The 24292-nt window shown below is 46.7% G+C and overlaps 1 protein-coding gene across 5 annotated transcripts in view; it reads right to left on the bottom strand.

Annotated features, from left to right (window-relative positions):
* Positions 1-9699: 9699 nt before the first annotated feature.
* ERI1 (exoribonuclease 1) overlaps positions 9700-24292 on the bottom strand; it is a 308911-nt gene continuing 294318 nt past the window's right edge. For 4 of the 5 annotated variants that reach the window (XM_029602203.1, XM_029602176.1, XM_029602167.1 and 1 more), the window contains one exon: positions 9700-10487. In XM_029602203.1, coding sequence (XP_029458063.1) covers positions 10245-10487 — 243 coding nt within the window. In that variant the 3' untranslated portion in view covers positions 9700-10244. The remainder of the gene's footprint in view (positions 10488-24292) is intronic. The other variant, XM_029602185.1, reaches the window with a different exon arrangement.

Raw genomic sequence — 24292 nt, 5'->3', positions numbered from 1 at the left:
TCCATTTTGAAGCATAGTTTCTTCGTGTGGAGGGTTTACGTGAAGCTATAAGCACTTGAGATATGTTGGATGAAAGATTGAGTGGTTGCAAGATCAAGCTTTCAACATCCATGCCGTCAGGGAAAGGGATTGAAGGTTGGGATGTCACAACTGTCCCTGATCCTGAGTTATGAGGGTGGGATCTACACCCAGGCGAATTGGATCCCTGATTGAAAGGTCTAGAAGTGTGGGAAACCATACTTGTCGAGGCCAATATGGGGCTATGAGTATCATGGACCCTTTGTCCTGCTGTGGCTTCACTAGAGTTTTGGTTATGAGCGGTATTGGAGGATACGCGTATAGTAGGCCTGAGTTCCAAGGGCGAGCAAAAGCATCCTTGGTTGGCTGGGTGTTCTGCTTGTGTAGCGAGCAGAAGTTGTCTACTTTGTGATTCAGATGTGACGCAAAGAGGTCTATTGTCGGTTGACCCCAACATTGGAATATCCTGATCGCTACTGAGGGATCCAGGGACCATTCGTGTGGTTGGAAGTGACGACTGAGGCGATCCGCCACTACATTGTGAATGCCTGGCAGATAAGTGGGCCGGAGGAACATTGAGTGTTTCAGGGCCCAGTCCCAAATCTGTGCCGCTTCTTGACAGAGGAGATACGAGCCCATACCTCCCTGTTTGTTGATATACCACATGGCTACTGTGTTGTCCGTTTGGATTAGAACAGTCTTGTGTGAAAGGCAGTCCTTGAACACATTTAAAGCATAACGTATAGCTCGAAGTTCCAGGAAATTGATTTGAAATGTTGCTTCGAGTTTTGTCCAAGTCCCTTGGGTCTGGAGAGTGTCTATATGAGCTCCCCAACCCAAGGTGGATGCATCTGTAGTTAACGTTATCTGTGGGACCGGTTGTTGGAAGAGTAGGCCCTTGCACAAATTGTCCTTGTTCGCCCACCATAGTAGAGATGAACGTAGCTGGTGGGTTACCTGAATTGGAGAATGTAGTGGTTGAATGGCTTGGATCCATTGAGATCTCAGTGTCCATTGAGTTACTCTCATGGCAAGTCTTGCCATAGGAGTAACATGAACTGTAGAGGCCATGTGGCCTAGTATGGTTAGAAACTGATGAGCTGTTGGTTTGTTCCTTTGAGTGGATTGAGTTTGCCAGTAAGGAAAGAGTTTCTGCTTGATCTTTGGTTAGAACGGCCTTTGAGAGTATGGTGTTCAATTCTGCTCCTATGAATTGAAGCAGGTGAGACGGTGTGAGATGGGATTTTTGATAATTGATGAGAAATCCCATGGAGTGAAGTAGAGCAATTGTTCGGTTGAGGGAAGTTAGAGCTCCTTGCTGAGATTGACTTCTGATGAGCCAGTCGTCTAGGTATGGAAAGACATGGAGTCTTTCTTTGTGCAAGTGTGCTGCTATTACTGCCAGACATTTGGTGAATACTCTGGGAGCAGAGGCTAGTCCGAATGGCAGTACCTTGTATTGGTAATGTTGATGGCCCACCATGAAACACAGATACTTGCGATGGGGAGGGAATATTGGAATGTGAGCGTAAGCGTCTTGAAGATCCAGAGAACAAAGCCAATCCCCTTTTTGAAGAAGTGGAAGCATGGTGCCTAGAGAAACCATCCTGAACTTTTCTTTTCTCAGAAAGTTGTTGAGATTTCTGAGGTCTAAGATGGGACGTAGGCCTCCTGATTTCTTTGGAATGAGGAAATATCGAGAGTAGAATCCTCTGCCCTGCTGAGTCCGGGGTACTGGTTGAACGGCCCTGGCTCTCAGAAGGGTGGATAATTCTGTTTGTAATTGAATTAGATGAGAATTCTGTTGTGGGAAGAAACTCGGTGGAGATTCTGGTGGAATTGAGAGGAAATTTAGTTGGTAACCTCGAGATACTATGGAGAGTACCCATTGGTCTGATGTAATCTTGAGCCAATTTGTATGAAATTGGGATACTCGTCCTCCTACCGGTAGATTTGGTAGAGGGTTGTGGGATTGAATTTGTTCTCTGGTGGAGATCTCAAAACCCCGCCGCTGGGCCTGGCGGAGGTGGAGGTTGTGTGCGAGGCGCTCTAGGTTGTCTTGTTTGGAAGTGTTGCTGTTGAGGCCTAGTAGATCTACTCCTGGAAGCTTGTGCGTAGTATCTACGAGGCCTGTAGTAGGGACGCCTAGGTTCCCTCCGGGGTAGGCGACGTTGAGGTTGAGAAGAAGTATCTTGAGGCATCTAGGACAGCTGACGTAATGTCTCAGTGTGGTCCTTTAGTTGTTGAACTGCCTCTTGGACTTTATCCCCAAACAAATTATCTCCCAAACATGGCAGATCTACTAATTTTTCTTGGACCTCAGGCCTGAGATCCGCTGCCTTTAGCCATGCATACCTGCGAGCTGTAATTCCTGCAGCTGCAGTCCTGGAGGCAGTGTGAAAGTTATCGTAAGCCGCCCTCACTTCATGTGTTTCCTGCTTCTAGGCCTTTATTAATTATGGCCTGTGCCTGTTCTTGAAGCTGTGCAGGTAAAGAATTTGTAAGTTCTTCCATCTGCTTCCATTAATCTCTCTGATACCGTGTCATGTACAGTTGGTATGCAGAGATTCTGGAGTTTAAAATTGCAGCCTGATAGACTTTCCTTCCTAAGGAAGCGGTGGTCCTTACCAGGTGGAGTAGAGGAGTGAGGGCGTGAACACTTTGATTTCTTCTGGGCAGATTCAACTACCACTGAGTGGTGTGGTAGTTGTGCCTTTTGAAAACCAGGTGCTGGTTGCACTAGATAGGTGGAATCCACCCATCTGTTTACTGCTGCCACTGTAGATGGATGCACCCATATCCTATGCTGGAGGTCTAAAAGTACCTCATGAATTGGGATGGCTAAAACTTGCTTGGGGGGATCCACAAATTGCAGAACTTCTAGGGTATGTTGCCTAGTGTCTTGTTCAGCTGTTAACTTAAAAGGAATGGTGTCTGCCATATCCTGAAGAAAGTTAAAAAATGATAGGTCCTCTGGGGGGGGGGGGGGGCTTTTTCCTCGGTTCTGGTGGAGAGGGGTCCGACGTGAAGTCCTCAGAAGACATGTCTGTATCATGGTCATCCCAAGAATCTTCATCATCCCTATAAGGGGATTTTGTGGTGGTTCTTGATTGTAAATGGAGTCCTGATGGGCCTGGTAAAGGGTCATCGATAGGCCGTGAGGTAGGTATTTGATCTGCTGTTTTTCTTGGCAAAGTGTCAATGACATTTTGATAATTTTGGATGAGACCTTGGTAGAAAGCCAGATCTTGTATTTCTGGCTCTTCCCTTGATGTTTGCCTCGATGGAATATCGATAGGCAGACGCCGAAAGTGGGAGCCTCGAAGATGGAATCACTGTCGATGGTACTCCGGCAGTCGGCATCGAGGAAGTCGATGGCGGGTGCACATGTATTGATGTCGACGTAGCTGTTACAGTAGGTGTCGACATCGATGCTTCTCTTGTCGGTGTCATTATGGACACCTGCATCGGTGAGCCCACCGGCAGAGTTGCCGGCATCGATGCTGGAAGCATCGGCATCGACGAGCCCGTCGGTACACACTGCTCTTTGAAAGCCTGTAATACTGCTTGTCTGATAACTTCAGACAATTCTGGCGTTACAACTGTCTGTGGTAGAACAGTTGTAAGCGGTGGCGGAGGCTGAGGCATAGGATCCGGTATAAAGTTGTAATTGGAACAGATGTTCCATTTTCTCCAGTTGAGTCTTGCGACTTTTCGGCGCCATCTCGGCGCATTACAGACAAGAATTTACCTCATGTTTTTCTCCGAGGCACAGCACACATTCGACGTGCGGATCGGTGATAGACATTTTGCGGCCGCAAACCGGGCATTTATTAACCATGCTTCCCGTCGACATCCGCCGAAAAGGAATTGGAAATATGTGAGAAAAATATTTCCACAAAAAAGGAAAATTGAGACAGAGGTACTCACCAGCCGGTGGAAAAAGGTACTTCGAGAGACTTGCGAGAGAGAATATCAAAATAGTTTGACTTTTCAGTCAGAAATGTGTTGAGAGAAATCTCAACGGCTCCTATCCCGTGATGCCTACAGCAGCGCAGAAAAACGAAGACTGAAGAGAGCCACCTGTGGCAGAGAATATCATAGCATGCTGAGTAGGCACTCCGGGTGCCAGTCAAAGCTTTACAGAAACTTTGACAGAAGTTTTCCCGCCTAGGGCTCCATTAATGACATTACCCATATGTGAGGACTAGCATCCTGCTTGTCTTGGGATAAGACTATGGATTGATTCAAGTGGAATTCCGTAACTACCTTGGAGAGGAATTTTGGATGTGGACGGAGAACCACTTTGTCATGTAGGAACTGTGTATAGGGTGAGTACGTGACAAGTGCTTGTAACTCACTAACCCTTCTAGCTAATGTAATAGCTATGAGGAAGATTGTCTTCCATGTGAGAAATTTAAGATCACAGGAATCTATGGATTCAAAAGGAGAACGCATGAGTCTTGTTAATACCAGATTCAGGTCCCACTCTGTGACTGGAGGTCGAACTGGTGGTTTAAGCTGAGTTAAACCTCTCATAAACCTGCTGACAAGAGGTTGTGTGGATATTGATGCATCTCTTACAGATGAAGTCTGGAGGCCAAATTCTGAAAGATGGTATAAGTAGTTTAAAAGAGAAGTAGTGGGGCAAGTGAAAGGATAAATATTGTTTTGCCTGCACCCCAAAGTAAACCTTTTCCATTTGGAAGAATAGTTTTTACGGATGGAAGGTTTACATGAAGCTATAAGCACTTGATAGACATGGGTTGAAAGATTGAATGGTTGTAAAATCAAGCTTTCAACATCCATGCTGTGAGGGATAGGGATTGAAGGTTGGGATAGCGCAACCGACCTTGATCCTGAGTTATGAGAGGGGGAGCTACACCCAGGCGAATGGGATCCCTGCCTGCGAGGTCGAGAAGTGTGGGAAACCATACTTGTCGAGGCCAATATGGGGCTATGAGGAGCATGGACCCCTTGTCCTGTTGTAGTTTCACTAGAGTTTTGGTTATGAGCGGTATTGGAGGATATGCATATAGAAGGCCTGAGTTCCAAGGGTGAGCAAAGGCGGCGTTGGCTGGCTGGTTTTTCTGTTTGTGTAGAGAACAGAATTTGTCCACTTTGTGATTCAGATGTGACGCAAAGAGGTCTACTGTTGGTTGTCCCCAATGTTGAAATATCCTGGTCGCTACTGAGGGATCCAGGGACTATTCAAGTGGTTGGAACTGACGACTGAGTCGATCTGGTGAATGCCTGCCAGATAAGTGGCCCGCTGAAACATTGAGTGGTTCAGGGCCCAGCCCCAAATCTGTGCAGCTTCTTGATAAAGGAGAAACGAGCCCTTACCTCCCTGTTTGTTGATGTACCACATGGCAACTATGTTGTCCGTTTGGATCAGAGCAGTCTTGTTTGAAAGGCAGTCCTTGAACGCATAGAGTACATAACGTATAGCTCGTAGCTCTAGGAAATTGATTTGAAATGTTGCTTCGAGCTTTGTCCAAGTACCTTGGGTTTGGAGTTTGTTTATGTGAGCTCCCCAACCCAAGGTGGAAGTATCTGTAGTTAACATTATCTGTGGGACTGGTTGCTGGAAGGATAGGCCCTTGCGCAAATTGCCCTTGTTCATCCACCAAATTAGAGAGGAATGTAACTGGTGGGTTACTCGAATTGGAGAATGCAGCGGTTGAATGGATTGAATCCATTGAGAGCTTAAAGTCCATTGAATTACCCTCATGGCTAGCCTTGCCATAGGAGTGACATGAACTGTGGAGGCCAAGTGGCCTAATAAGGTTAGAAACTGCTTGTTTCCTTGAGTGAATCGAGTTTGCCAACAGGGACAGTGTTTCTGCTCGATCCTCAGGTAGAAAGGCCTTTGCAAGGATGGTGTCCAATTCTGCTGTGAAGTGAAGCAGGCAAGATGGGAGTAAGATGGGACTTTTGATAATTGATGAGAAAACCCATGGAGTGAAGTACAGTAATTGTGCGACTGAGAGAAGCCAGAGCTCCTTGTTGAGATTGACTTCTGATGAGCCAGTCGTCTAGATATGGAAACACATGGACACCTTGCTTGCTGCTATTACTGCCAGATGCTTGGTGAACACTCTGGGAGCAGAGGCAAGTCCGAATGGCAGTACTCTGTATTGGAAATGCTGTTGAACCACCATGAAGCGCAGATACTTGCGATGAGGGGGAAATATTGGAATGTAGGCGTAAGCGTCTTGTAGATCCAGAGAACAAAGCCAATCTCCTGTTTGAAGAAGTGGAAGCATGGTGCCTAAAGAAACCATCCTGAACTTTTCTCTCTTTAGAAATTTGTTGAGATTTCTGAGGTCTAGGATGGGACGAAGGCCTCCGGTTTTCTTTGGAATGAGGAAATAACGGGAAAAGAATCCTCTGCCTCTGAGGCCGGGGTACCGGATCTACCGCCCTGGCTTTCAGAAGGGTGGATAATTCTACTTGCAGTTGAAGCATGTGATTTTCGCTGAGATGAAGTTGACTTGGTGGAAAATCTATGGGAATTGAGAGGAAATTGAGTTGGTAACATCGAGATATTATTGATAGGACCCATTGGTCTGATGTTATTGGTATCCAATTGTTGTAAAATTTGGATATCCAGTCTCCCACTGGAAGTTCTGGCTGAGGATTTGAGAAAAAGCTGAGTTCTCTGGAAGTGGTTTCAAAAACCAGCAGCAGGTCCTGTCTGTGAAGCAGGTTGGGGCCTAGATGCTCTCTGTTGTCTTGATTGCGGCCTTTGTTGTGTTCTAGAAGGCTGGGGTCAAGATGCAGAAGGGTAATATCTCCAGTGCCGGTAAAAAGGTCTTCTGGTGTCCTTCCGTTGAGGCCTACGTCCCGTGTGAGTAGGGGGATCCTGTGGAAGGGAAGAAAGCTGTCTCAGTGTTTCCGTGTGTTCTTTTAGCTGAGACACAGCATCTTGGACCTTGGCTCTGAAAAGGTTGTCTCCCAGACAGGGGAGATCCACTAGTTTTTCCTGAACTTCAGGCCTAAGGTCTGAGGCCTTAAGCCATGCCCATCTCCTGGCGCTGATACCTGATGCAGCTACCCTTGAAGCTGTTTCGAATCCATCACAGGCCGCACGGACTTCATGTTTACCGGCCTCCAGGCCCTTGTGGATGATGGCCTGGGCTGCTTCCTGATACTGAGTTGGGAGAGATGGGACAAATTTCTGAATTTGTTTCCATAAATTTCTCTGGTATTGGGTCATGTAGAGCTGATAGGAAGAAATACTAGAGTTCAACATGGCCCCTTGATATACTTTATGACCCAGGGAATCCAAAAAACGGTGTTCTTTGCCTGGGGGATTTGATGAATGGGTTCTTATTCTTTTTGATCGTTTTTGAGCTGATTCCACCACTACTGAGTGGTGGGGAAGCTGTGACTTCTGATATCCAGGAGTAGATTGTACTAGGTATGTACTATCCATTCTCTTGTTGACTGCTGGAACGGAGCAGGGATGTTCCCAGAGGCGATGTTGTAATTCTAAGAGAACATCGTGCACTGGTATGGCTACAACCTGTTTTGGAGGGTCTACAAACTGAAGTACCTCCAAAGTTTGGTGTCTGGTGTCCTGTTCTGTTACCAGGTTGAAAGGAATGGAATCCGCCATCTCCTGGACAAAAGTAGTGAAAGTAAAATCTTCTGGTGGTGATTTCTTTCGGGGATCTGGTGGTGATGGCTCAGACATAAAATCCTCAGATGAGGTTTCTGAGTTAGTGTCACTCCAAGTGTCATATGCTTGGGAGTGTCATGGAGGTGCAGACGTCTCATGTAGAGGAGGGATATCAGAAGGTCCTGGAAGTGAATCCTCAGGGTTCTCCTCCCTTGGATTAGAGGGAAGGGAGTCCAGCAGATCCTGATACCTTTTCATGATTATCTGGTGGAGTGCTGACTCTGGGTGTCCTGGATCCCCAGGAGGGAGTGGCACTGTTGGTGAAGGCTTCGGCATCGAAGTAGTAAATAATGCCTTCGATGAAGTCTTCGAAGTTACAGTCTTTGTTTTGTGTTTTCCGTGTATCGGTGCAGTCGTGAAGATTGTCATCGGTGCCGGAACCGATGGAGTCATCGGCGTGACGTCTGGTAAGACTGAAGGCACCGATGTTTGTATCGGTATTGGCATTGAGGTCATCAGTGGAATCAACGGTGGCACTGGCATCAGGATTGTCCCCGGCATCGAGACAAGTCCCGGCATCGGTGATGTCACCGGAATCGATAATGGCATCATCGGTGACGTCACAGATATCGATGACGTCACCGGCATCAGCGCTGGCACGGTCGCCGGAATTTGTTCTTTTAAGGCTTGTATTACTGCTTGTTTGATTAGCAGTGTCAAGTCCTGTGGCACGGTGGAATGGTTGGCGCCGATGGAGAAGTAGCCGATACCTCTTGCGAAGGCTGTCGGGTTCAGTCGATGCAAGCCCTGTCGGTGGCGGTGTTTCCTTATATTTTTGCCGCTTTGCGATCGGTTCTCCCTGGGAGGGAGCTAACGGTGATGTCGGGGCATGGCGGTGTTAATGCTTATGTTTAGGCCGTGATTCGGTTACCGACCGTATCGATGCCATCGACGGTGTTGGTGATGTCCTATCTCCTGATCCGACTGGGCGACGTTTCTTCAGAAGGACTATTTAGTTACTCCTGCTGGGGATGATTTCGTCGACGAAGGGGAAGGAAGAAGTTGGAGGTGAAAAAGGTGCTCCATTTTTTCTTGTTGAAGCTTCCTTCCTTTAGGAGTCATTTCTGCATACTTTGGGCAGGTGGAAATGTCATGTTTGTCTCCTAAACAGACCACACATTCAAGGTGCGGGTCTGTGATAGACATGGTCCGATTGCAAATCGAACATTTTTTAAACCCCGAAGCCATATTACTATCGATGGCCGTCGATGAAAGTGGGGAAATTTCTCTGAGAAGAAAAAAAAAATTGTTTTTACTTACTGTAAAAACAATGGAAGTGTCACCGGCCGGTGAATGAAGTGAGAGTGAGATCCCAATTTCTTGAAAAGAATGACTTTTTCAGTCAAAAATTGTGAGTAAACTCACGGGCTCCTATCTCCGCGATGCTTACAGCAGCGCGGAAAAACAAAGACTAGAGTGAGACCCCTGTGGCAGAGAATATCATGGCATGCTGGGCATGTTCAGTGGCCTCACAGTGCCAGTCAAAAGTTTCTAGAAACTTTGACAGAAAGTTTTCCCGCAATAGGGCTCCGTCAGTGACGTCACCCACGTGAGGACTAGCATCCTGCTTGTCCTGGGATAACACACTGTACAAAACTACTTACCAAACCTATGGACACTTTGTTACATGTCCAGACAGTAGTGGACATGAAGCTGTGTTCAGATCACCAAACTGTAGCAATGCAAATATCCTTAATTGAAGTTGCTCTGAGGTGAGCCTTTGAAGCTATCATGGCTCTCACTCCATGAGCTTTGACAGAGTCTAATCTCTATTACTGACAGCACATAACAGTGTTTAACATAGTCCGCTAACCAACTGAACAGAATTCTCTTGGTTACAAGCCACTTCCAATCTATGTACTGTTGATGTCACTAAAAAGCTTCTAGTTCTGTCTCCCTCTGCTGGTAGGGCAGATGGAATCAGGCTTGGTCTAGCCTGATAAAAGTAAGTTACCCTTTCACATGGTAGAGCAGAGACATGTTCAAACAAGAGATTTTAAAATTACACAAACATTTTTCTTTATTCGGAAAAAACAATCAAATTTATCTAAAATACAACCCAGATGTTATGGTGCTAGTATGCAGCCACCTTTGGAATTTATCACATGACTGTTTTCCCAATGTAAGGATGTTGAGTATTGCATCCTCAATCAAAAAGGAAAGAAGAGACCATGTTCTGTTCTGAGAACTTTGGAAGAAGGAACAATAAAACATATAAAGAGAGGATTGAAAGTTTACCAACTAATCTTCACATTTTCAATTAAGTTACTGATAAAAGAAAATTAAAAATAGTTTAAACAAAATAATGTGAAAGTTGAGAAAAAAAACTAAACGTCCTGCAAGACTATCTTAAAAATAGGCAGAAGAACTGACATTTATTTTGCTGTTTAAACATATAATAAAGATATCTGTCCGGTAATATGTTAAAATACATTAAGGTGCGTACTGAACAAAATTTACATTGTACTGCATTTCTGTATTTCTTTATCTTAAGGCGACAGAAGTTTCCAAATCAGTCCATAACATTGCTTGCCGATAGCTAGTTTTTTACAGTTGGATTCTGTGGCACAGGGGCTCCTTCTATGGGTACAGTGCTGGCCACAGTCATCAGCTGTCCTGCATGCATCCTTTCATTCACACGCAACTTGCAACCATCCTGCAGCATGCGAATAGCTATCCGTGCAATATTGCAGGAGTCATCCAGACCACTGTGAGGCCTTCCATTGTAGTCCATTCCCAGATTCTCAAGCATGATTGCCAGCTTCGTCTGAGTCCTGGGAACCTAGACAAGAAGAGATGCCATTAAGATTTATTTTCTCCATTGTAAAATAATTTCAATAATATTGTCAATACAACTTTTTCACAATGTATAACATGGCAACTGAAGTAAAATGAAGAAACCTGAAAATAATACAATCCCAAAATAATAGGATTATGTCCTTCCAGTCTCTGTTAGCCATTTATGCTAGTTATTACTGCTAGTTTGGGGGGTGGGGGGGGGGGGGGAGTCCATTTCTCTAATTTAAGGAGAAATGTTTTCAAGAGCATGCTTTCAGAAAAAAAATGAGAAATTACTACTTACCTAATATTTTCCTTTTCTTTAGACCAGATAGATGAGTTCAGAACTAGTGGGTTAGTTACCTCTACCAGCAGATGGAGACTGAGACGAAGCAAAACTGACATCACAGTATATATACTCCTGTAGTGACAGCCTGCCAGTATTCTCTTCAAAAGCCAACTGTGGACAAACTAGCAAAAAGTTGATTAACAGCTAACCATTTCAAAACTCAGCCAACAGGAAACACTGAGCTCAGACAAAGCAGAGTTGCTTACCTGTAACAGGTATTCTCACAGGACAGCAAGAGGTTAGTCCTCACGTATGGGTATCATCATCAGGATGGAGCCAATCACGGAATACTTTTTGTCAAAGTTTCTAGAACTTTGACTGGCACCTACTGGGCATGCCCAGCATGGCACTAACCCTGCATCCAGCAGGGGTCTCCCTTCAGTCTTATGTATAGCGAAAAGAGCGTGCGAAAAATAAAATAATAAATCACAAGCGTACCCAACTCCGCGGGGTGCCGGGTGGGTTTCGTGAGGACTAACATCCTGCTTTCCCGTGAGAACACCTGTTACAGGTAAGCAACACTGCTTTCTCACAGGACAAGCAGGATGGTAGTCCTCACATATGGGTGAATAACAAGCTGAGGATTCCCGCGCATGTACCAAAAACACCCAAAGACGTGCAACAGGCACAACAACAGGGGTGATTCTTTGGATAATGGGCAGCCTGAATATCCTAGTGAGTGTAGAAGGAAGTTGGATATTACGCTGAGAATAGATTTGCGTAGAACAGACTGGCCAAAGATAGAATCTTGTGTACCAGCTTTGTCTCTGCAGTAGTGGGCTGCAAAAGTATGGAGAGAGCTCCAGGTTGCGACTTTGCAGATATCAATAAGAGGTACAGAGCGAAGGTGTGCAACCGACATTGCCACTGCTCTAATGGAATGCGCCTTAACGTGTCCCTGGAGCGGAAGGCCTGCTCGTTGATAGCAGAAGGAAATAGTCCGCTAACCAGGACAACAGGGTCTGCTTTCCGACCAGGATTCCCAACTTAAGCTTATCAAAGGAAACAAAGAGCTGGGTGGATTTCCTATGGCCTGCAGTGCGTTACAAATAAAAGGCAAGCGCACGTTTGCAGTCCAAGGAATGGACAGCCCACTCAGCAGGAAGTGAGTGGGGCTTTGGAAAGAAAGTAGGCAGCATTATGGACTGATTTAAATGAAACTCAGATACCACTTTCAGTAGAAATTTAGGATGAGTGCGAAGGACCACCCGATCATGAAGAAATTTCGTGTAAGGGGGGCATGTAACCAGCGCCTGTAGCTCACTGATCCTGGCGAGCAGACGGCAACGCCAGAAGGAAAAAGATCTTCCAAGTGATATGCCGCAACTCACAGGAATGCAGAGGCTCAAACGGAGGTTTCATGAGCTGCACTAAAACCACATTAAGGTCCCAAGATGGGGCCGGTGGACGGAGAGGAGGCTTCAGATGAAGCAAGGCCTTCATAAAGCGCACCATTAGGGGCTGTGTCGAGATAGAGACATCCCCTGTACCCCTATGGAAGGCGGCCACTGCACTGACATGCACTCTGATGGAGGAGCTTTGTAAACCCAACTCCGAGAGATGCCAGAGGTAGTCTAAAAACTGATTTGTGGGGTAGGTAAAAGGATTTAACTCCTTTGAAGTGCACCACAACGAAAATCTTTTCCATTTAGAATAAGATTTTCTAGTAAAAGGCTTTCGTGTAGCTACTAGAACCTGGGATACAGAGTCCGACAGATTGAGCGGTTTCAACATCTAAGCTGTCAGTGACAAGGCCTGAAGGTTGGGATGGTGCAACTGACCGTTCCTCTGAGAGATCAGGGACAGATCCATACCCAGAGGAATTTGCAGACACACAGAGATCCCAAAGGATGGGAAACCATGCCTGTCGCAGCCAATATGGGGCAATGAAAATCACAAACCTTTGTCTGTGCATACTGTCACGAGAGTCTTGCTGATGGGAGGAAGTGGGTGGGTAGGCATAGAGGAGGCCCGTCTGCCATGAGAGGGCGAACGCATTCCGAGGTTGAACTTGGCGACTGCGATGTATGGAGCAGAAGTTGTCCACCTTGTGATTGTGAGACGACACAAAGAGGTTGATGCTCGGATATCCCCACTTCTGAAATATCCAGTCTGCCACTACAAGATTGAGAGACCACTCACGGGGCTGAAACTCTTGACAGATTGTCTGCTAGAACATTGTCCACACCTGCCAGATAAGTCGCTCTCAGAAGCATGGCTTGAGATAGAGCAAAAGCCCAAATTTGTGCCACCTCTTGACACAGAAGGTAGGACCCGGTGCTACCCTACTTGCTGATGTACCACATCGCTACCTGGTTGTCCGTTTGGATCAGGATTGTCTTGTTGGAAAAACAATCCTGAAACGCAGAGAGAGCATATCTGATTGCTCGGAGCTCCAGAAAATTTATTTGATGTTGCAACTCCTCTGCAGACCAGGTACCCTGAAGTCTGTAGGTGGTTGACATGTGCTCCCCAAACTAGAGTGGAAGCGGTCATTAAGATTATGTGAGGTTCTGGAGTAGAATCCGAGCCCCTTCTGGGAAAGAGGAACCGGTTCTATGGCATTCGCTTGAAGAAGGGAAGTTACTTCCTTCTGCAGATGAAGATAGTGGTCGGAGGAGGTCCACCCCTGCAGAGGTGGATTGTCTGACGGGACGGAGAGGAAGTTTAGATGGTAGCCTTGAGCTACGACCGACTGTACCCACCGGTCTATGGCGATGTTTAGCCACCTGGTGAAGTGGCATAGTCGGCCGCCGACGGGCAGAAATGGCAGAGGGGGATGATCTTCGCTCCAGAGTTGGAAGTCAAAATCCCACAGCAGGACTAGGCTGGGTGAGAGGGTGAGGTTTCTGAGTCCTTGGCTGGCGTAGTGCAGACATTTGGAATGGGCGGGATGGACGAGCCCGTGCCGATGGTGGATAATATCTCCGGGCTTTGTATGCTGTTCGTTTAGCTTCCAGTCTAAATGTGCGCTTGAGCGGCCGAAAGCTGACAGAGTGTTTCGTTGTGGTCCTTCAGCTGGGCTACCATCTCCTGGATTTTTTCACCAAAGAGGTTATCCCCTGTGCAGGGGAGGTCAGCCAGACGATCTTGCACTTCCGGACGGAGATCAGAGGACTTTAGCCATGCCCAACGGTGAGTGCTGATGCCGGCCGTGACATCTGGGAGGCAGTATCGAAGACATCATACGCCGATCTGACCTCGTGTTTACCAGCGAAGCCTTTTTTGATGATAGAGTTCAGCTGGTCTTGAAACTACTCTGGGAGAGACTCTCCAAATTCCTGCAGTTATTTAAACAGGTTCCGATTGTACTGCGTCATATATAATTGATACGGCGCAATACGTGAAATGAGCACTGCTCTGTGAAACACTCTGCGGCCAAAAGTGTCAAGAAACTTCTGCTCCTTCCCAGGTGGTGCTGAGGAATGAGGCTTTTAACGCTTGGCCCTCTTCTGGGCGGACTCCACCAACACCGACTGATGCGCCAATTGAATCTTCTGGAAGCCTGGAGATGGCTGCACAAGATAGACTGCATCCGTCTTGCGGTTCACGGGAGAAACCAACCCAGGATCTTCCCAGTTCCTCTGCATCAAATCCTGTAGAATGTCATGGACGGGGACGGACATGATTTCTTTGGGAGGATCCAGGAACTGAAGTACCTCCAGCATTTTATGCCTGAGTCCTCCTCCGTCTGCAGTGTGAAGGGAATAGACTCCACCATCTCCTTGATGAAGCTTATAAAGGAGAGGTCTTCCGGCGGAGATTTGCGCCTCTCCTCTGGAGATCACGGCTCTGACGGAACTTCGGTGGAATCCTGGGAATCAGATGTATCGTCTGTCCACGGATCATATGATTTATCCCCTGCATCCATTGGCGGTCTTGATGGAAGAGATGGGATCCCTCCAGCCGAAGGAGGCCTTGGCATCGGTGCTGGCAATGATGGTCTTGGCCTTGGCATCGATAAATCGAGATCCGGTATCTGTGCCGGGCGAAGTGGCATCGATGGCATCGGGGACTTCGCTGGTGGCCTCGGTGCGAGCACTCCCGAAGGCCCTGGAATGGGCTCCGTCCTCAACGCGTCCTCTTCCTCTGATAACAGCGGAATGGGCGTCAATGGAGCCTTGGGGATTGGTGATTTCCTCTGTGCCCCCGGCAGGGCACAGATAAGCAAGTCAAGCTTATCCAGAAGAGGAAGTAGCATCAGTGGCATCTGTGCCGGTTCTGGCACGGCACCGGCGCTGGTGTCTGTGGTCTTGGGAGGCTTTGGACAGCCTGGACCACTGCCTCTTGCACCATCTGGTGCAATTCCTCTCAGAGTGCTGGGGTGGTGAGCCCCAGGTCCAGAGTGGGAGGCATGGCGGGCAACGCCGGAGGGCCCACCGGTCCCGATGGATTCTCGGCGGCCACGCCCACCGAAGGCGAGAGATGCCTCTGTGCATCCAGCTTCGAGGGCAACTCATGCTCCTCAGCTCGGGTTTTCTTAGGTGGCTCGCTCGATGAGGGTGCCACCGGTGCTCCGGAAGTCGAAGGCACTGGTCTCCGATGTTTGTGCCGGTGCTTCTCCCGGTGATCAGCTTTCCCTGACTCTGGTATCTATGACGGGGACGTCGAAGATCAAGACACTGATTGAGCTTCACCGGCATCGGAGCAAGGACGATGCTTCACTGGCAATGGAGTCGATGGTGTCTGTGGAGACGGACGCTGAAATAACAGCGCCATCTTCTCCAAACGTGCCCGACGGCCTTTTGGGGTCATTTGGGCACATTTGGTACATGTCTCCATGTTGTGCGACTGTCAGAGACATAATACACAGACCAAATGGGGGTCAGTGATTGACATAGTCCTCGGACAGTCAGGGTACCGATGAAAACCCGTTGCCATCGTGGCTGTCGAAAAATTTAGGCTGGTTGCGGATGGTGCCGACAAGGCCCAGAGCGGTCCCCACCGAGAACCGACCGAAAAACGGGGCAAGCGTACCATATGGACGTGGCAATCGACGGCGGAGAAGGGAGACCCCTAGGGGGTATAAACTTTTGCAAGTTTTGAAAAGAAATTTCCTGAGGAAATATTCCTGTCAGGAACTGTGAAGAGCTCCAAAAATCCGAGTGGCTATAGCTGCATGGAAAAAAAGAGACTGAAGGGAGACCCCTGCTGGATGCAGGGTTAGTGCCATGCAGGGCATGCCCAGTAGGTGTCAGTCAAAGTTCTAGAAACTTTGACAAAAAGTATTCCGTGATTGGCTCCATCCTGATGATGTCACCCATATGGTGAGGTCTACTATCCTGCTTGTCCTGTGAGAAAGAATATATCAACACTAGTCTAAGGACTGGACTAACACTTACCAGTAACCCATGAAACATGTAGCCATGCAGGAGGACCATAGCACAATAATTCGGCAGCCAAGGGCAGAAAGCTGAATTAATCTGTCTGGTCGAAAGGAAATTATCAGGTAATTAATTTCTCATTTCTTAGCATCCGGACAGATGAATTCAGAACTAGTGGGATGTACCTAGGCTACTCCTGAATAGGGCGGGAAGCTGCCCGCAGTCCAAATAAAAAATACACTTGCAAAGGCTGCATATTCCTAGGCTTGCACATCCAGACGATAATACCTGGAAAAGGTGTGTAAGGAGGACCACGTCGCAGCTTGGCAAATGTTATTGGGAGACAACACTAACTTCTGCCCATGTCATTGCCTGAGCCCTAATGGAATGAGCCCTAACATGATTAGGCAACGGCTGTTTAGCATCTATGTACGCGGCCATGACTACCTCCTTAATTCAGCAAGCTATTGTAGCTTGTGATGCTGGTTCGCCCTGTTTACTTCCACAGTGGAGGACAAACAGGTGATCCATTTTCCAGAGAGGTTTAGAAACCTCCAAATACTTCACAATATACCTCTTGACATCCAAAAGTCACAACAGGCGATATTCTTCTGCATCCCTCTCCCTATCCATATATGGCAGGGAAATGGACTGTGAAAATCCGATACCACTTTTGGCAAAAAGGAACCAACAGTATGCAGCTGTATCGCCCCTGGAGTCACTCAAAGGAACGGCTCCCGGCAAGACAAGACCTGCAGCTTGGATACTCTACACACAGAACAAATCGCCACAAGAAACAGTTTTCAATGTCAGCAACTGCAAGGAATGGTTATGTATTGGTCGAAATGTAGGTCCCACTAAGAAATCCAAAACCCGATTAAGACTATACAAGGGCACATGTAATTACAAGGGTGGACATAGATATTTCACTTCTTTCAAGAAATGGGCCACATCTGGATGAGCCGACAAGGGACCACCATTCACCTGACACCAGAAACAAGCAAGAACCACTACCTGTACCCTTCAAGGCATTAAGGCAGGCATTAAGGGATGACTCTTATTCAATCTACCCTGCAAAAATTCCAAAATGAGCGGGATTTTAACTGAACGAGGAAGCACCCCCTTGATCTCCACACCAAGCCTCAAACACTCACCAAACCCGTATGTAGGCTAAGGAAATGGAGAACGTTCTTGCTCGTAGAGGTGTTTAAAATCATGAGAGGTCTAGAACGGGTAGATGTGAATCGGTTTTTTACTCTTTCGGATAATAGAAAGACTAGGGGGCACTCCATGAAGTTAGCATGTGGCACATTTAAAACTAATCGGAGAACGTTCTTTTTCACTCAACGCACAATTAAACTCTAGAATTTGTTGCCAGAAGATGTGGTTAGTGCAGTTAGTATAGCTGTGTTTAAAAAAGGATTGGATAAGTTCTTGGAGGAGAAGTCCATTACCTGCTATTAATTAAGTTGACTTAGATAATAACCACCGCTATTACTAGCAACGGTAACATGGAATAGACAGTTTTGGGTACTTGCCAGGTTCTTATGGCCTGGATTGGCCACTGTTGGAAACAGGATGCTGGACTTGATGGACCCTTGGTCTGACCCAGTATGGCATGTTCTTAATCATCATAGTAGCAAAATATCCATGCTTCAGCAAGCAAGCCCTCTCTGTTGCAGCAGGGGCCCTCTCAAGAGCCCCTGCTGCAACAGATCCCTGTGTGCTAGAAACCGGAGGTGGGAAACTACCAGGAGACTCAGAAAATCCATAAACCATGTTCTCCTGGGTCATTCTGGTGCCACCAAAAGCACCATCCCTGTGTGACTCTCGACCCTTCAAACCATTCTCCCCAACATGGGCCATGGGGGAATGGTATACAGCAGCTTGTCCTCAAGCTAGTCCTGCACGAGAGCATTGATGCCCAATAACTTTGGATCTCTCCTGTGACTGAAAACGAGGAACCTTTGCATTGCAAGAGGTCACCATCAGGTCTAGAAACAGAAGGCTCCAGTGATCCACTATTAGCTGAAATGCCTCATCTGACATTATCCATTCTCCTGGGTGCAGACAATGCTGAGAAAGTCTGCTCCTACATTGCCTTTTCCTGCAACATGTGAGGCAGAGATCTCCTGAAAATGCACTTCCGCCCACTCCATAAGTTGGTTTATTTCCTGCAAGATTTGTTGGCTCTTGGTTCCTCCCTGCCAACTGATCTAAGCCACTGTCATTGTATTATCCAAAATTATCCAGACCGCTTAACCCCGCAACCTGTTGCTGTACTGTAAGCATGCCAATGGGACCACCTAGGCTTCCAGCCAATTGATGTTCTAAGAAACTCTTCTGCACTCCAGCGCCCTTAAGCAGTCAGTTCCTGACAGTGACCTCCCCAATGCTGGAGGCTCGCATCTGCTGTGAGTACTAGCCAGTCTGGTGATTTTAGGGAAACCCACTTTCTTAGATCTGCTTGTAACCACCACTATAGACCTCCATCGGCAGGTGGAGGCAAATCAAATAGTCCTGAGACCATGGGCTCCAACAAAAAGCAAACATCATGCTAAAGCCACTACCAATTAGATGCCCAAGCAACCATCCAACTAAGTGTCCAAAAATTGGGTGCACAATATGGATGCACAGCACTTGCACGAACCCATGGTCCTGAAAAGCAAGTTTGCTTACCGTAAACAGTGTTTCCGTAGATAGCAGATGATTTAGCCATGCTGTATGGAAGAGCGTCGCAACCTTCGTAGGTGGAGCTTCCCTCAGTGAGTCACAGGGCTTGAACTCTGTGCATCTGCGCGGTGTGTTCCCGCACGAATCAGCCATCTCTCCCTCAGTTTCTTTGTAGCCAAGATAGAACGTAGTCATTAAGTCCTCTCTCTCTTTTTTTTTTTTGAACTGTCTAGAGAGGAGGGCGGGGACGCATGGCTAAATCATCTGCTATCTACAGAAAGCAAAATTGCTTACCTTGTAATAGGTGTTATCCCAGGACAGCAGGATGTAGTCCTCACATATGGGTGACATCATCAGATGGAGCCCTGACACAGAAAACTTCTGTCAAAAGTTTCTAGAAACTTTTGGCTGCCACACTGAGCATGCCCAGAATGCCATGATATTCTCAGCCACAGGGGTCTCCCTTCAGCCTCATTTGTAGCAGTAAGCGTGAGCTAAAAAAATAAAATAAAACATATCGGACCCAACTCTGCGGGGTGGCAGGTGGGTTCTATGAGGACTACATCCTGCTGTCCTGGGATAACACCTATTACAAGGTAAGCAATTTTGCTTTATCCCAGGACAAGCAGGATGATAGTCCTCACATATGGGCGGTTAGCAAGCTAAAGGCTGAGTCATTCTTGCATTAGACCAACAGCATACAACTTGTGCAACAAGCACAACACTGGTGTACTGCTGGAAAGAATGAGGCAGCCTGAAATCACAGTAGGATGGATGTAGAAGGAGTTGGTACTATACTGGAAATAAGTTCTTTAAGACAGATTGTCCAAAGGCTGAATCTTGTCGTCCTTCCTTGTCCAAACAGTAATGTGCTGCAAAAGTGTGACGTGAACTCCAAGTTGCAGCTTTACAGATATCAGCAATAGGCACTGAACGATAGTGTGCTACTGATGTAGACATAGCCCTTACTGAGTGTGCTTTTACTTGCCCCTGGAGAAAAATCTTTGCTTTTCATAACAGTATTGTATACAGTCTGCTAGCTAGTTGGAGAGAGTTTGTTTCCCTACCGCAACTCCTGGTTTATTTTTGTCAAAAGAAACAAAGAGTTGGGTGGATTTCCTATGGACTGCCATGCAGTTCAGGTAAAAAGCTAGTGCACGTTTGCAATCTAAGGTGTGTAAAACTCTCTCGCCCTGGTGAGAGTGTGGTCTTGGAAATAAAGTAGGCAAGACTATGGATTGATTGAGGTGAAAATCCGTTACTACTTTTGGTATGATTTTGGGGTGAGTGTGGACTACTCGGTAATGCAGGAACCTTGTGTAGAGTGTGAGTATGTGACGACAGCTTGTAACTCACTGACCCTCCTAGCAGATGTAATGGCTACTAGGAAAAATACTTTCCATGTAAGAAATTTTTCATTGCAGGAGTGTAGAGGCTCAAACGGTGACCCCGTGAATCTCGTTAGTACTAAATTAAGGTCCCATTCAGTGACCAGTGGTCGAATGGGAGGCTTAAGGTGGAGTACACCTCTCATAAACCGACTCACTAGGGGTCGCGCTGTTATTGGCGCATCCCCTATTCCCTTGTGGTATGCCGCTATGGCACTTAGGTGTACCCTTACAGAGGATGTCTGGAGACCAGAATCCAAAAGGTGACACAGGTAATCCAATAAAGAAGGAGTGGGGCTAGAGAAAGGGTCACAACCTTTTTGTGTGCACCACTTGGTAAATCTAGTCCACTTAAAATTTACGTGTGGAAGGCTTTCGTGAAGCTACGAGAACTTTAGACTTGAGTTGAAAGTTTACATGGTTGCAGAATTAAGCTTTCAACATCCAAGCTGTCAGGGCAAGAGTTGTCACATTGGGATGACACAACTTGCCCTGATTCTGAGTTATGAGAGTGGATGCTGTGCCCAGGCGAATTGGTTCTCTGATCGAGAGGTCGAGGAGTATGGGAAACCATACTTGTCGAGGTCAGTACGGGGCTATGAGGATCATTGCTCCTTTTCCTGTTGTAGCTTCACGAGAGTTTTGGATATGAGCAGAATCGGAGGATACGCATATAGAAGTCCTGGGTTCCAGGGGTGAACAAAGGTGTCCCTGGGGAACGTTTGTCGATGGCCGTGGAGGGAGCAGAACCTTTCCACTTTGTGATTCAGTTTGGACGCATAGAGGTCTATCGCTGGGCGACCCCAGTAATGAAAGATTTTGCTCACTACAAGTGGCTCCAGAGACCACTCGTGGGGATGGAAATGTCGACTGAGATCATCCGCTAGGATGTTTTGTATGCCTGCCAGATAAGTTGCTCAGAGATGCATGGAGTGCTCTAGAGCCCAAGCCCAAATCTGCACCGCTTCCTGGCAGAGCAAATAAGAGCCTGTGCCTCCCTGTTTATGTACCACATTGCTACTGTGTTGTCGTTCTGTATCAGCACAGGCTTGTTTGAGAGGCAGTCTTTGAAGGCATAAAGGGCATATCGCATCGCTCGAAGTTCTAAGAAGTTTATTTGACACTTCATTTCAAGCGTAGTCCACGTCCCTTGTTTGAAGGTTGTTAACGTGAGCTCCCCATCCCAAGTTTGAGGCATCTGTGGTCAAGATGACTTGCGGAATTGACTGTTGGAATGGGAGACCAGCTTTCAAGGCTGTTTGATTTGTCCACCAGTGGAGCGATAGGCATAATTGGTGGGTGATTTGAACTGTGTACGACAGTGGTTATAAAGCTTGTAGCCATTGAGATTTCAAAGTCCATTGAGTTCTTCTCATGGCTAACTTTGCCATAGGGGTAACATGTACTGTCGAGGCCATGTGTCCTAGGAGCACTGGAAGTTGATGGGCAGATGCGAACTGGTATTGGGTTATAGAGTTCGCCAAATGTGCTAGATTGTTGGCACGGTAGTTTGGAAGAAAAGCTTTCGCCACTGTGGTGTCGAGGTCTGCTCCGATGAACATGAGGAGTTGAGACGTCTATGTGGGATTTCTGATAGTTGAGTAGAAATCCCAGGGAGTGTAATAGTATTATTGTGCTCTTCAAGACAGACAGAGCTCGCTGTCTGGATGGGCTTCTGATTAGCAGCAGCCACTGCTAGACATTTTGTGAACACTTGAGGAGCAGAGGCTAGTCCGAATAGTAGGACTCGATACTGGTAATGATTTCTTCCCATGACGAATCGTAGATACTTGCAATGTTGTGTGGAAATGGGTATGTGTGCATAAGCGTCTTGAAGATCTAGAGAACAGAGCCAATCTCCCCGCTGAAGCAATGGAAGGATGGTTCCCAGAGATACCGTTCAAAATTTTTCTTTTTGAAGAAATTTGTTGAGATTGCGGAGGTCTAAGATAGGGCAAAGGACACCTGTTTTCTTTGGAATTAGGAAATAGCGGGAATAGAACTCCTTCCCTTGTTGAGACCGGGGAACTGGTTCGATAGCCCTGGCAGTCAACAAAGTAGAGAGTTCTACTTGAAGTTGAGGTGTGATGACCATGCTTGTCCAAAGTGGAATGGGTGGCGAATGCGGGGGTATTGTTTTGAATTTTAGACGGTTTCCCCGATTTAGTATAGCTAACACCCATTGGTCTTTTGTGATGAAACTCCATTGGTGCTTGAAATGATGGAGTTGATCTCCTACTGGTAAGAGGGGCATAGGGTTGATGGAGAGGCTTCTGTTCTCTTGATTCATTTCAAAAACCAGCTGCTGGTCCAGTTTGTGGTGGTGGCTGGGTTTTTGTCTGTTTTGGTTGGCGTGCACATCCCCTTTGTGGTGGACGGTAGGAACACGCTGAAGAAGCAGGTGGGTAATATCTTCTAGGCGTATAGAAGGGTCTTCTGGTTTCCCTTCTGGTCGATTTTCTTATTGAGGATGGCTGATCCGATGGTAGTCTAGAGAGTTGACGTAGTGTCTCGTGGTGATCTTTCAACTGGGAGACAGTAGCCTGAATTTTTTCTCCGAACAGATTCTCTCCAGTACAAGGAATATCTGCCAGTCTCTCTTGAACTTCTTGTCTGAGGTCCGAGGCCTTGAGCCAAGCCCACCACCTTGCATTAATTCCCAATGCTGAAAGGCAGGCAGATGTCTCAAATGAGTCGTAAGCTGCCCGTACCTCTTGTTTGCCAGACTCAAGCCCTTTTGCAATTAGTGTGTTCAAAGCCAGTTGTTGTTGCTGAGGGAGATCATCGGCAATACCTTGAACTTGCTTCCACAAGTTTCTTTGGTACTGTGTCATATAAAGCTGGTATGCCGTAATGCGAGATACCAGCATGGACCCCTGAAAAACCTTTCTTCCTAAGATATCTAAGAACTTCTGTTCTTTTCCTGGTGGGGTAGAAGAGTGTGGTTTTTGTTTCCTGGCTTTTTTCTGAGCCGATTCGATGACCACAGAGTAATGAGGCAATTGAGAATTTTGGAAACCTGGGGTATGTTACACCAGGTATGTGGCATCTGTTCTTCTATTTACAGCTTGTACAGAGCAAGGATGCTTCCATAACCTATGCAGAAGTTCCAGCAGGACTTCGTGAATAGGTATTGCCATTACCTCCTTTGGTGCGTCAACGAATTTTATTTCAGATTTTTTTTTTTTTATATACCGGCATTCGAGACAGCAGTCACATCATGCTGGTTCACATAAAACAGGGGTGCATAGTAAACATAACTATAACAAATGGTGCTGAAAAGGCAGTTACATATAACAGGGTGATAAGAACTTGGCTGAGAAGGAAGAGAAAGGACAGGTTATTAATTCACACAGGTAAACGATAGAAGATATGGTTAACCATATTGTAGGAATTGTAGGACTTCTAGAGCCTTGTGCCCTCTTCAGTCAGTAATTCAAAAGGAATTGTGTCCGCCATTTCCTTTATAAAATTTGTGAATAACAAATCTTCGGGAGGGGACTTACCTCCTCTCTTCTGGTGGAGAAGGTTCAGACTAATTCCTCTGAATCAGTGTCAGTATCTACATCCTTCCAAGGAGTAAACTGAGGATAAAGTGATTCAGGATAAGCAAGTTTGCTTGCCATAAACGGTGTTTCCGTAGATAGCAGGATGAATTAGCCATGCTGTCATGGGATCTGTCAATCAGGTCCGGGAGGTGGAGCTTGTCAAAGCAGAGATTAGAGTTTTGCTCTCTGTGGCTGCGCATGTGTTCCCGCGCAGGAAAGTAACGGAATCTCCTCAGTCTGTGATTAAGCTGTAGTGTAGTCGAAGACTAGGTGACTGCCAGGGAGGAAGGTGGGTCAGCATGGCTAATTCATCCTATCTACGGAAACACCGTTTACGGTAAGCAAACGTGTTTTTTCCCATCGATAGCATGGCTGAATTAGCCAAGCTCCCGATCACGTTGTTTATGATATATATATTTGTACGTGATCTTTGACAGTGTGGCGGTCACCGTGGATTTGAGGATAGAGATTGCAGGATTGCTTGCCCTATCTTCGCATCAGTGGCTGCCTGTTGATCAAGGCAGTAG

This window comes from Rhinatrema bivittatum, chromosome 1, assembly GCF_901001135.1.
Source record: "Rhinatrema bivittatum chromosome 1, aRhiBiv1.1, whole genome shotgun sequence".
In the NCBI taxonomy this organism is placed as follows: domain Eukaryota; kingdom Metazoa; phylum Chordata; class Amphibia; order Gymnophiona; family Rhinatrematidae; genus Rhinatrema; species Rhinatrema bivittatum.
This window is presented reverse-complemented; position numbering and strand designations above follow the sequence as displayed.